Source organism: Sitophilus oryzae, unplaced genomic scaffold (assembly GCF_002938485.1).
Source record: "Sitophilus oryzae breed Bouriz unplaced genomic scaffold, Soryzae_2.0 scaffold_1576_pilon_pilon, whole genome shotgun sequence".
NCBI classification, from domain to species: Eukaryota; Metazoa; Arthropoda; class Insecta; order Coleoptera; family Curculionidae; genus Sitophilus; species Sitophilus oryzae.
The window spans coordinates 17,830,585-17,843,819 of record NW_022146254.1 but is presented as its reverse complement, the minus strand read 5'-3'; the positions used below and the strand labels follow the sequence as shown (position 1 = coordinate 17,843,819).

Here is a 13,235-nt window from a genome sequence, read left to right as displayed (position 1 = left end):
ATTGATATGCTAATTTAAATTTCTTATAGCTCATGGTAGGGTCCAGTAGTGCACAAATGAAACATTTTTAAACTAAATATTGCAAACGTATAAAAATATACCAAAAGTACCCCTCAAAAAGTCAGTCTTTCAGATTTAACCCATAAAAAGTCTAAAAATGAAATATTATCCTGGTTTAAGTATGAAACAGTCACCAAACGCACGTTTAAAGACTTTGCAATCGTTTATTTTTTTTATTTTTTTTTGATATTATTAATTTATTAATTATCAAATGCTGAAGTAAAGGTGAGGCTAGAAGGACAGAAATTAGACACAGGAATTTATCTTTTTTATGATTAGAACTCAAATAAAAAATCTAAATTAATAAAAAACACCTACATATAATTCAGATCACAATAGAGTAATATTACACCGTCCCAAAAAATTTATAAACTGAAAGTGTGAAATAATTATATTAAATTAAAAATTAAGAAGAATCGGTAGTTAATAAGTGGCATTAAAATGTTAATAGTGTCACCTTAAAGAGTGAAAAAAAAACAAAGAACATTTTTGCAGTCCTAGAAGTCCCCCATTGCAAATTTGATGGTGCTAATTTTACAACAGTGTCTATCTTTAAAACATTATTTATCTCGGTAACTACAATTTTGATCAATATGAAAAGCTTTGGCTGCGTATATTAAGGTTAAATCTCCGCTGATGACTAACTTAGCCTTTTCTAGATCTTTTTCGATATACTTGTTTGGTTTCTTAACATTTTTTGTAACTTTTGAGTTTTGAATAAAATTTAAAAATATATATGCCATTAAGTTGTCTCATATTTACTCATACCTTTGTCTCATTTTTTACTTCTATGTGTGTCTCAAATTTACCCCTCCAAAAATTGTTTCTCTGTGTGGCTTAATTTAAACAGATATGCCTGTCTTTACTATATACGTAATCTATCTACGCACTCGAGAACAGGAGTTGAACACTTACTACTTCATACTTTAGTCACCCGACAAAAGTTTGTTAGTCTGTTTCAAAAATGTTATATCTCAAAACGAAACAAGGGATTTGCAATTTTAGTTTTTCCATGATTTGATCATCGCACAAAGATTAAACAAATATCGGGAATGAACTGTTCACAATTATTGTTAAATGTTTCTAACAAGAAAATTAACTGAATATAATCGAATAGAGTCAATCAGGGTAAAGGGAATTTAGCGGTAAATGAAAACACCTTAAATTATCTATTCAAATCGCTAAATACGTTTCATTGACATGATGTGTTCCTTAAGCGAACGAATTATTTTTGTATTTTCATGAATGAATTGTTGTTATCATTTACCCCAATGTGATGGGTAAAAGAAAATATTCATGGGGAAAATGGAAAGACAATATTGTCATGTTTTTTTACGTATATTTTCACATACCAGCTGAGAAGGAACCGCCATCTATAGGAAAACGTATAATTTTCTTTTATATCTTATCTAGATAATTTTAAAATAAAGTTCAGTTAAATAAAATAATCGGAACGCTTCTCTAAATACTTGTCAGTTACGTAACACAGTGTTTCCATGCTCTGTCGTTTGCATTCCTCCATCTTTGAGTACCACGTTTGTTCTTGAATGTATAAATCAGTTAACTTCTGATCTTTAATATTTACGCCTGACGATCATCAGTTTCATGAATCAGTACTTTCACAAGAACTCAAAAGAAAATGTTAAATCGAAAACATGTAGCGTTGGAACTTACAGGCGTTGAAACTTTAAAAAAAGGATTGTTGAAAAGACCTCAAAGGTTTAATAAATGGTTAATAAATAATGTCTAAATCTATGGAGTGCCTACATGTCTGTAGGTACCAAATTTCAAGAAAAATGGTTCACAAATGTTAAAAATGAACAAAATATGTATATGTTATGGCTAAAATGGATACTTGGCTAGTTTTCAAACTAGCCAGCTATTTTGCAAACAAACAGCACAACTAACACCTAACCCACAAAATAACAGCGCTTTCTGCAAAATAGCCGGCTAGTTTGAAAACTAGCCAAGTATCCATTTTAGCCGTAGCATATATATTTTTATTTAACCTTTCGAGGGCTGTAACTTCTATGTAACTTTTACGTTTATAGAAACTGTTTGTTTTGTTTTTATATGTAGAGCCACCCACTAAAGTTGAATACACTATTTTTTGACAGCCTGTTTAGTGTTATTAAAAAAAATCTTATTCATTATTTTTAGACAATGCCATGGATAATGTCATATTTATGTGACAAATCAACAAAGATATCAGATAATATATACAGTACATGTCTGAAAATGATTTCCAAAGAAAGATCATTCGACGAAAAACGACTGGAAGTTCAGGACTTTCTCGAACAATTAACTATGAAGAAAATAAGATATTCACTGTCACGCATCACAACTGTAAACAAGAAGTTGATTTATGTATACTTTAGTGCTATAGCTAGTTATTTTGTAGTTATATTACAATTTATGCCGTTGAATGTTATACGAAACACAAATGAAACAAATATATAACAAAAGATATTTTAAATATATGAGTTTTATTTTTAACAATAATTATTATATCTTTTGACTAACAGTTCAATGAAAGAATTGACAGAAAAAAAAATACATAGATTATACCAAATAAACTTTTAGTCACAAGATTAAGCTTGACCGGCACAATGTTGCCGAATTTTACATATTTTCTTTTAATCCAAATATTTTAGGAAACAAAAATTAATTAATTAGAAATATATAACAAGTATTATTTATATATCAAAAACACTCACCTCCTTAACAGCATCTACGGGACATAAAGAGCCATTATTAACGCTTTCATATTCAAAATATTCTAATAAGATCGCGATGAGTTTTTTTTGCAACGGCTGGTAAACTGCTTCGGCATCTTCAGTACTTCAATTACTGCAGGTTGCACAACGCTCAATGAAACGAAATATATTGGGAATAACCAAAAAACTGCAAAAGAATAGAGTGGATAGGATAAAAGACCCAGGTAATAGATGCCATCCACAGAATCAAATCCATTAAGTGGCAATGAGCAGGAGACTTGACAAGAAGGACGGACAACAGATGGGCCACAAAAATTACAGCATAATACCCACGAGGAATTAAGAGACCTAGAAGAAGACCAAACCTGAGATGGGTCCATGATATTAGGAAATTATCAGGGATGACTTGGGCTCGCATAGCCAACAATAGACAGCAATGTGAGGTATGTGAGGTAGGCTACACCATAAATGGTCGAATAAGCAGAAAATGTTGATGATATATGTATAAATAAATAAGTACCTAAAAACTGTATTTGGTTGAACAGCGACTCCACTTCTTCTTCTTCTTCTTCTTCTTCTTCGGGTTCCATCTCCTAATGGAGGTTGGAAATCATCATGGCAATTCTAACTTTGTTAACGGATGCTCTGAATAACTCGTTTGGAGTCATTCCAAACTATTCTCTCAAATTCTTGAGCCATTATGTTCTTCTGCTTCCTTGGCTCCTTCTGCCCTTTCCTTCTATTATGTTCTGCAGTAGGGCATATTTAGGTCCTCTCATTATGTGTCCAAAGTACTCAAGTTTTCTCTTCTTAAGGGTGTTAATCACCTCTTCGTCCTTCTGAATTCTGCGTCGCAGTTCTACATTTGTAACCTTGTCAGTCCATGCATGCAATCCTCAGCATACGCCGATAACACCATCTTTCGAATGCCACAAGCTTCTCCATTTCGGCGTTTTTAAGTGTCCAAGCCTCTGAACCACAGAGTAGAGTTGCAAATATGTAACCCCTTAGCATTCTTAATCTAAGCTTTAAGTTGATGTCTCCACTGCAGAGACATTTTTTGAGTTTTACAAAGGCTGCTCTGGCTATTTCTATTCGAGCTTTTATTTCTGCTGATTGATCCAAGCTTTCGGTCAACCAACTGCCTAGATATTTTTATTTTTGTACTCCCTCCATAGGTGTATATATCATCTATTAGAACATTGGCTTGGACATCTTCTCTCTTAGTAATTATCATAAATTTAGTTTTCTTAGAGTTCATTTTCAGGCCATAGACACTACATATGTTATTTAGTCTTTGTAGAAGTGAGACCTTCCACGTTGTCTGCTATAAGGACAGTATCGTCCGCGAACCGCATATTATTTAAGACCTGCCCATTAATAGTGATGCCCTTCTTACTACTAGTCAAGGACGCAAAATTGATTCGCTATATATATATTAAACAATAGCGGAGAAAGTATACATCCTTGACGAACGCCGCTCAGAATCTTTACTTCATCAGAAAGTTGGTCGTCCACTATAACCTTCGCTGTTTGCCCCCAATAAAGGTTTACTATTATCTTGATATCTCGGCTATCGATATTCATGCCTTTAAGTATTTCAATTATTCTATGATGTTGAAGTTTATCGAAAGCCTTCTCGAAATCTATAAAACACACATACAGGTCCTGATTACCACTCCACTTGCCCCAATATTATTTTATAATTTTTTATCCCTCAGCTAATTGTACAATAAACTATTTTTTTGTGTATTATAGTCAATTTGGAAACTTTTTTACCTCTACGCGTTTTTGCTCTATATGGATATCTTCTCCATATTATGATCATCGAAAAAAAAACGGTAGCACAGACGCCTCGAAAATGATAATTGATGATAATTTTGGTAAAGTGGATCTTTAGACATCATTTACATGAAAAAAATGACATAAAACTTATCAAAAATGAACATTAATAATTATACAAGGACTAAACAAAGACAGAACGTTTCCAGAAACACCAATCTATTTCCAGAAAAATATATTTTTCTCGAACTTAAAACTTTACCATTTAAAAATCATTTTTACTCAGTACTATGGAGTAAAACTACGAAGTGAAACTATGGAGTGTAGAGATGAGGAGAAATATCTCTTATGGGACTTTATTTCAAAAAGTGGTCACAAAAAAGAATAAAGGTTCACTAATTGACCACAGTGGCGCTAATGGCGCATAAATCTAAAAAAATGAAAAGTAACCATAGATAAGATAGTAAAAGTAACATAACCAAACATTACCCAAAAAAGCATTTTTTTATTTTTTAGAATATAAAACTATTATTTTTATATATTAGAGGCCCAGTTTATTGCTGCTGAATAAAAATCGATAGTTTATTTCATGTGACTTGAAACACGCGCCTTCACGTCAAATATTTATCTCTTTTGAATTATTTCCTGTTCTAAAAATTTTCGGCGCATATTTTAAATTTTAGGTTTGTGCTACAGCAGCGCCATCTTAATTCTTCCTTTTTTATTACCATTTTTTAATGCACGAAGATATTTCTCCTTACCTCTACACTCCATGCTTAATACCAAAATAAATTACAACCTTTCTAATTTGAGCTGGCCGTAAGCGCCATTAAAAAATAAAGAAGAGTACTGGTAAAGTAAATGACGTTTAGGGCTTGACCTCTCCAAAATTATTACCGATTGTCATTCCCAGCCGTCTTTGACGCCGTTTTTTGTCGATTGTATGGTACAATTCAATATTAATAGAATTGCTTGATTGTATTAATTTTAATGGATTGCCTATACAAGAATCAAATGCTTATTTCATGTCATTAATTTGATAAACCTAAATGTATTAATTTTCTAAATACATTAGATTTCTACTATGAGTATTAATTTTACAAATTTTTACTAAAATGATTAAAATTAAACAATAATCAAATTAAAATTGCTGTGTGGGTAAAATATTTAATTTCCTAATTGCTATTTGATTTTAAAACCTCAAATGAACCAGAACTACTTTTTGAGTTTTAAACCATGTTCTATTTGAAAATGATCGAAATCTACTGTCAATTTTACGGTCTCGTTCCCATGCTTAATAGAAATAAAATCTACTTTTATTTGCAATGTTCTTATCAATGTTTGCTTGTTCTCACCACGTTTGTGATTATGGAAATCGGTATAAAGGCTAGAATAAATTATCTTATTGACGCCAAGGGTACTTATAATCACATCTTTATTTCTTTTGAATTCATTCTGGGTAAGATGCTTAAGATTTTACATTGATTGTTGTATCCGTATTGTTTTTGAAATGTAACTCACTTTAGAATTTATTGTTATATTTATTATTTATCCCTACTAAACTATTTTCTTCGTTATTTCAAATGGAACACCCTGTATAATTAATCATAAACTAACATAGATTTTATTTAACTTACTATGTAATATCAAAGGATCTGCTATCCTAACACTAGACCGAATTGACACTTATTATATGCAGAATTTAATGATCTTTAATTTTCTCCTTCTCCTTCTCCTTCTCCTTCTCCTTCTCCTTCTCCTTCTCCTTCTCCTTCTCCTTCTCCTTCTCCTTCTCCTTCTCCTTCTCCTTCTCCTTCTCCTTCTCCTTCTCCTTCTCCTTCTCCTTCTCCTTCTCCTTCTCCTTCTCCTTCTCCTTCTCCTTCTCCTTCTCCTTCTCCTTCTCCTTCTCCTTCTCCTTCTCCTTCTCCTTCTCCTTCTCCTTCTCCCTTCTCCTTCTCCTTCTCCTTCCTTCTCCTTCTCCTTCTCCTTCTCCTTCTCCTTCTCCTTCTCCTTCTCCTTCTCCTTCTCCTTCTTCTCCTTCTCCTTCTCCTTCTCCTTCTCCTTCTCCTTCTCCTTCTCCTTCTTCTCTTCTCTCTTTCTCTCCTTCTCTCTCCTTTCTCCTTCTCCTTTCTCTCCTTCTCCTTCTCCTTCTCCTTCTCTCTCCTTCTCTCTCTCCCTTCTCTCCTTCTCTCCTTCTCTCCTTCTCTCCTTCTCTTATCTTCTCTCCTTCTCTCCTTCTCTCCTTCTCTCTTTCTCCTTCTCTCCTTCTCTCTTCTCTCCTTCTCTCCTTCTCTTCTCCTTCTCTCCTTCTCTCCTTCTCTCCTTCTCTCCTTCTCCTTCTCTCCTTCTCTCCTCTCTCTCCTTCTCTCCTTCTCTCCTTCTCTCCTTCTCTCCTTCTCTCCTTCTCTCCTTCTCTCCTTCTCTCCTTTCTCCTTCTCTCCTTCTCTCCTTCTCTCCTTCTCTCCTTCTCTCCTCTCCTTCTCTCCTTTCTCTTCTCTCCTTCTCTCCTTCTCTTCTTCTCTCTCTTCTCTCCTTCTCTCCTTCTCTCCTTCTCTCCTTCTCTCCTTCTCTCCTTCTCTCCTTCTCTCCTTCTCTCCTTCTCTCCTTCTCTCCTTCTCTCCTTCTCTCCTTCTCTCCTTCTCTCCTTCTCTCCTTCTCTCCTTCTTCTCTCCTTCTCTCCTTCTCTCCTTCTCTCCTTCTCTCCTTCTCTCCTTCTCTCCTTCTCTCCTTCTCTCCTTCTCTCCTTCTCTCTCTCTCCTTCTCCTTCACCTTCTCCTTCTTCGAGCCTTGACCATTCATGAAACATTAGAAAATCTTAAATAGTCTGGCTTTTTTTATTTATTTAGATCTGTTTATTTTGTCTGTAACTTTATAACTTAGTTTAAATTAATTTTATTATTTTACAATACGACACATAAACTTGACATATTATCTTTAAGGTTCACTAAGTTACTTGGCTATTTTAAATTCAACAATCACAAGTATGTGGAAGCGTAGAGAATGGGAACAACTTCTCAAGCATCTTTATTATTTCGAAGCTAGGTTTGAACAAACTAAAAGAAAGCGATGGGTTAGACTAGATGTTATAACTTTAATCATTAAAATGATCACAACCCATGGACTCTGGATAAGCACCATAAACATTTGGGCTGACGTGGACCCAAGTTATTTCCTTCTATACCGAATTATCATTTATCTGTATATATTAACTGTATTAACGGCATTTTCAGAGATAATCTATATTGTCACAAGAGACTTGAACGAAACATACCAGAGTATAAGACGTTTGGAGCGTATGAACAAAATAAAGTTTCTTAGATATTTTCGAATGTATAGAAAACATGTATTCAAAATCCAAATTACAGTGGACCTGATTAATAATCTATGGTCAAGTGCTTTATTCTTCGCGTTTGCTTATGTGTGGATCGGTACATTGCAGGCGGCCACGCTAGTTTATAATATGATAGTGGCAAAATCGTATTTTGGTGCTCAACTGGAAAGCAAGTTCTTTGCCTCTCTAATTGTTCGGGATATAACATTTTTGGTGAGCAATATAATTTTATTACTAGGGATTCTCTTAGTTATTGTCCGCATAGAAAATTCTGTAAAAAAATTTATACTGGAAATCATTAAGGCAAAAAAGCTCTTTTAAACGAGCCCTAGTTTGTTAAAATCGGCTAACCTAAATCAGAGTTATCCTTATTTTAATAAAAGCAAGTTTAACCTTTCCCCACAACCTTCCCCCACCCCTTATGAGATAGAGCAAAATACTCTATATCAAAAAAAAAATAAAAAATTTTCGATGATTACAATATATTTTAAATACCTGTTCACCTGCATATTTTTGAGAAAAACCTTGTTTTCTGATTGGCTATCAGAGGAACGCCCTCTAGCGGACATTTTTCGAACTTATTTCCGAAAATTATTTCCAGCAATTTCTCTTGGTCGATTAAAGCTTGATTTTCCTGCATCCGTTGTCCGACGATACGTTCATACGATATTAATTTTATTGGTAGAATTTAAAGACTTTGATTGGTTAGAAAATAACGCAGTTTTTAAATTTATTGCATTTTCATGCCTCCGTTTATCGGATATACGTTGGTGTTATTTTATATTTTCTTTTCCATAACGATTTTGCTATTTTACTTATATTTTTATTATTGTTAGATTAAATTTGTCAAAAAAGTGTCAAAACGTCCGTTATCGTATGAACAGGTCCGTTGACGGGCTGAAGTAAAATATTTACGGATGAAAAGTGGCGCGAAAACGCTATGACCAATCAGAGCACCGTCGGATCAACGTACCAACGTATAAAGGATGCATGAAAATCAAGCTTTACTCATTAGAATTTTTTTCCCAAAGTTATACGATAAGTAGTTTCCGAGACTCAACCGGTATCCATTCATATTTGGTGCTTTTGGTTCCATCGTAACTTATACTGTTTATTTATTTTCCTCTGCCTTAAACCATACTGGTATCAGCAATTCGTCTGTCAAGACTGTGAAATACAAAAAACGTATACAAATTGTACAGCAAGAGAAATAAATAAGGAGGTAATTAGTTTTTCATCAATGTATTAAAAAAATAAAATTATATTATTAAATGATATCGATGTTTGGCCAGTAATATTCGATGTTTCGTAACATCGAATAATTCGTCTTAATATTAACCTAACTTCTATGAAGTGTAGCAATTTTAAACAATTCCTCGCCTTATCTGTTTACTTCACTTATTTAAAGATATTATATAGCAAAAAAACTAACGCACTTTTGCAAAATCTCTTGTTGGATGTAGTTTTTAAGTCTTTCTAGTCGATGTGGCAACAATAGGCGACGAACATACAACACGGGTAGGTAATTTACGATTTCTGCCGGCGGTTCTCAAAATGTTTTTGGTTTGGTTTGGTTTCTCTGATTTATGTTAAATAACTCAATTTATTTTAAAAATGGCAAAGACACAATATGTGTCTTTTGACAAGATCTACCCCCTTTTAAATAATTGCACTTATTTCTGGGACACCCTGTATAATAGTTGATAAGTTTTTTTATGGCGTTCTGCATGTTGTTGCCATCGTACTCTCATGGCAGATGCTTTATAGGTTAGGTTAGGTAATAGAGTATCATGAAAAAAATTACAGTTTTTTCTCTTGGACTCTATTTGAAACTATTTCCTTCTTTTACTTTTTTAAGTAATTTTTTACTTTAAAATCTATTAAATTGTAAATATTTTGTTTTAATTTTAGAGTATACCTTGGGTAGTAACGTATCTATGTGAGAAATCTACAAAGATATCAGAAAATATCTATCAGACATGTTTAAAAATGATTTCCAAAGAAACAACCTTCGACGAAAAACGTCTAGAAGTGCAGGACTTTTTAGACCAATTGACTGCGAAGAAAATAAAATATTCCTTTTCTCGAATTTCTACTGTTAACAAGAAAGTTGTGTACATTTACTTTGGCGCTCTTGCCAGCAATTTTGTTGCTATTTTACAATTTATGCCAATAAGCGCTGTAAAATTTAACCAAAATTCCACTCGTTCAGAGTAAGAAATGTAACAAATAAAATAGATTTTTTAGACTAGGTTTATTATTTTATAAAAAAATAACATTAGTGTTACTTTAATAAAATTTCATTGTTCTTAAAATATTGAATGTTTATACAAGTAGGTACATATTTATATTAAAAGCGACTTTCAAATTAAAAGTTAATTACTTACTTAACATTTGAAACCGGGACTGCGATAGATAGCAGATCGACGCAGTTAGCTGGGGGTTGTTCGCTAGGGTCGCTATACCAGGTTCTTTCTTTTAATGAAACAACCATTAGAAAGATATATCCATTTTTTAAATATACAACTACATATATGACAAATAAGTGTAGATTACGATTTTAGGGAATGCCAAGACTTAACAGTTCAAGACTCAAAGAGGTACTTACAACAGCATCTTGTCTGACTGGCTAACTTCTGTCTTCTACTGATTCACTCGCAACCAACCGACTAACTAACCTCGATTAACTGACTAACCTTGACCAACTGACTAACCTGAACTAACTGACTAACTGAACATTGGACTGCAACTGACTAACCGACTAACTCGAACTCTCTTCAGCATACTCTTTTATTTTCTATCCCTCGTGGTCATCGCCGGTTACGTTGTTCAATATGTTTTCATCTAACTACATTCACCCGGCTATGATCACGAGGAAATCGATCTTCGGTAACCTGCGTTTGATTATCGATCCGAGATTGTTGTATTTTAATATTGTTTAATTTTTAATGTTATTTAAAAACATATCTGGGTCGATGTCATGCAGGTAACCGATCTCTTGGGCCTATATCAAATTGGTTTACTAGAATTATATTATTTGCACTTTTTTACCAATTTGATCTACCACCTAACCCAAGTTGACATCTACTTAAGTCTTGACAGTATTTCAAAAAACATGTGCTATCTCTCGTGGGGAGATTTCTCGTGTAAAAATAAGATTTTTTTGCATATCAACATAGGTTTGGTTTTGCTTTGTTTCGTAGCTACAATGTGTTAAAGTCTCAAAATTCTTTTAGCGATTCGAATGAAATTTTGATGGTAAAAGTTACTATAAACGTGGGACCTAATACTCATCTGGGACGTGCATATGGTTTATCACTGGAATATTTTTTTAAAAAAAGCATGTACGCCACTGACTTTTTTCTCTTGTTAGCGAAATAGTATAAGCCGTTAATGGCGACTAAAAGTTATCTCTAGATATTTTGTCGATTTCGGCGTCCTTTATGAGATAAACGCAATTTTACTAATTTGTCTTAATCCAAGTTAATAGTAACCTTTAAAAAAAGTTTTTAATTGGCATTGAACGGCCTACACAATTTTGCTATTAAAAGAGAAAAATCAGTGCCGCACATTTTTTTTTTTTTCGAAAAATATTCCAGTGATATCCCTTGTACAGAGTGGGTCAAATTCGACGCTTTTAAATGGAAACACCCTTTCCTATAGGAGATAGACAAAAACTATATCGGTGTCTGGAGCTCAATTTTTGTCAAAAACATGATGGTGAAAACCGCATATCGATATATGTTACCGTTTAGGAGTTACGGGGGTGTTTTTCAAAAATATGCATTTTTAACAAATCGCTGTAACTTTTGTGCAATGGAAAATTTTGTATTTTTATTAAAACATTTCCAAAGCACCTTTTTACGTAGAATTTAATGGTTTAAGTATAATTTTTTTAAAATTAATAATTTAAGAATTATCAGCAGAAAATTTGATTTTTTATATGGGACACCCTGTATATTTTTAATTTATTGAAAAGAATTTAAAATTGCCTTTCCAAAAATATAACACACTTGATATTTTGCTCGATTCCTCTTCGAGATATAGAGTATATAAAAATTCGCCCGCTTTAAATAAGTAGGCTTTGAACGACACCGGCCTTAATGCAAAAAAAATCTAGCTGTGAGCATCAATTAAAACGAAAATAATATTTGCCGAGAGATGCAGAATTTTATCACAATTTAAAATATATTTAACCAACATCAACACATTTAAACTATATTTAATAACAATAAAAATAAATAGCAAACCAAGACATGAGATTTTGCTACAGGTGTTCAACATATCGACCGTCTTCTGTTATGGACAGACGGGGCAGTTATTGAACATTTCTCGCGGAATTCATTAACTCAGTAGGGGTGAAAGATACCCTCTCATAACTGCTATGTATTTCTAATTCTTGTCTAGATTATACGGAAGGATAATAAGGAACCTTTATTCTTCCGCAAATATATCCATAGGATTAGATCCATGGGCACTAAGTCAGGCGGCCTCGATGACCAACGACTAGGATCTTGGTTAGCTATTCAATTATTCTTGAAATTGGCTGCAAAAATTTGCTGATAACTTCAGCGTTCAGAGGCGGTGCGTCGTCTTGCTGGAAAAATATGTTTTCGAGTTCCATTAAGGGCATATCATCAATAAGGGGTCCAAAGCCTACTAGTTAAAAGTGGTTTTAAAAAATTCTGTATTTCGAAGGGGATTGTAACAAAATATCAAGTGTGCTATATTTTTGGAAAGGTAATTTTAAATTCTTTTCAGTTAAATAAAAATATAGAGGGTGTCCCAAATAAAAAATCAATTTTTCTGTTGATAACTCTTAAATTATTAATTAAAAAAAAAATATACTTAAACCATTAAATTCTACGTAAAAAGGTGCTTTGGAAATGTCTTCATAGAAATACAAAATTTTCCATAGTAAAAAAGTTACAGCGATTTGTTAAAAATGCACACTTTTCAAAAACACCCCGTAACTCCGAAACGGTAACAGATATTGATGTGCGGTTTTCACCATAATGTTTTTGATGAAAATTGAGCTCCAGACACCGATATTAGTTTTCGTCTATCTCCTATAGAAAAGGGTGTTTCCATTTAAAAGCGTCGAATTTGACCCACCCTGTACACGTCCCTGATGAATCTATGGACACTTTTTGGGATTAAAATATGTAGCCCTTATAGTATCTCAGAACCACTTTACCTCTTTTTGTTTCCCCGGCTACTACTATACTTTTTATACCATATAATCCTAAGCGGCAGCCTAACATGATTTGTTCTCTTTATATCTCCGGTTAGAGAGAAGATAGAAAGTTGCGGTTTGCGCTGATATTTTGGAAATTTTGTACCCT

At 33.4% G+C, this 13,235-nt stretch overlaps 2 protein-coding genes across 2 annotated transcripts in view; one reads left to right on the top strand and one right to left on the bottom strand.

Annotated features, from left to right (window-relative positions):
- LOC115879316 (glutamate receptor ionotropic, kainate 2) overlaps window positions 1–13,235 on the top strand; it is a 344,372-nt gene that overhangs the window by 53,320 nt on the left and 277,817 nt on the right. The window lies entirely within an intron of this gene.
- Window positions 6,817–7,365, bottom strand: LOC115879199 (zinc finger CCCH domain-containing protein 13-like; the record flags this gene model as incomplete). The annotated part of the gene is made up of 1 exon (XM_030895891.1): window positions 6,817–7,365. A coding segment is annotated over exon 1 (549 nt), but the record flags the coding sequence as incomplete, so codon positions are not given.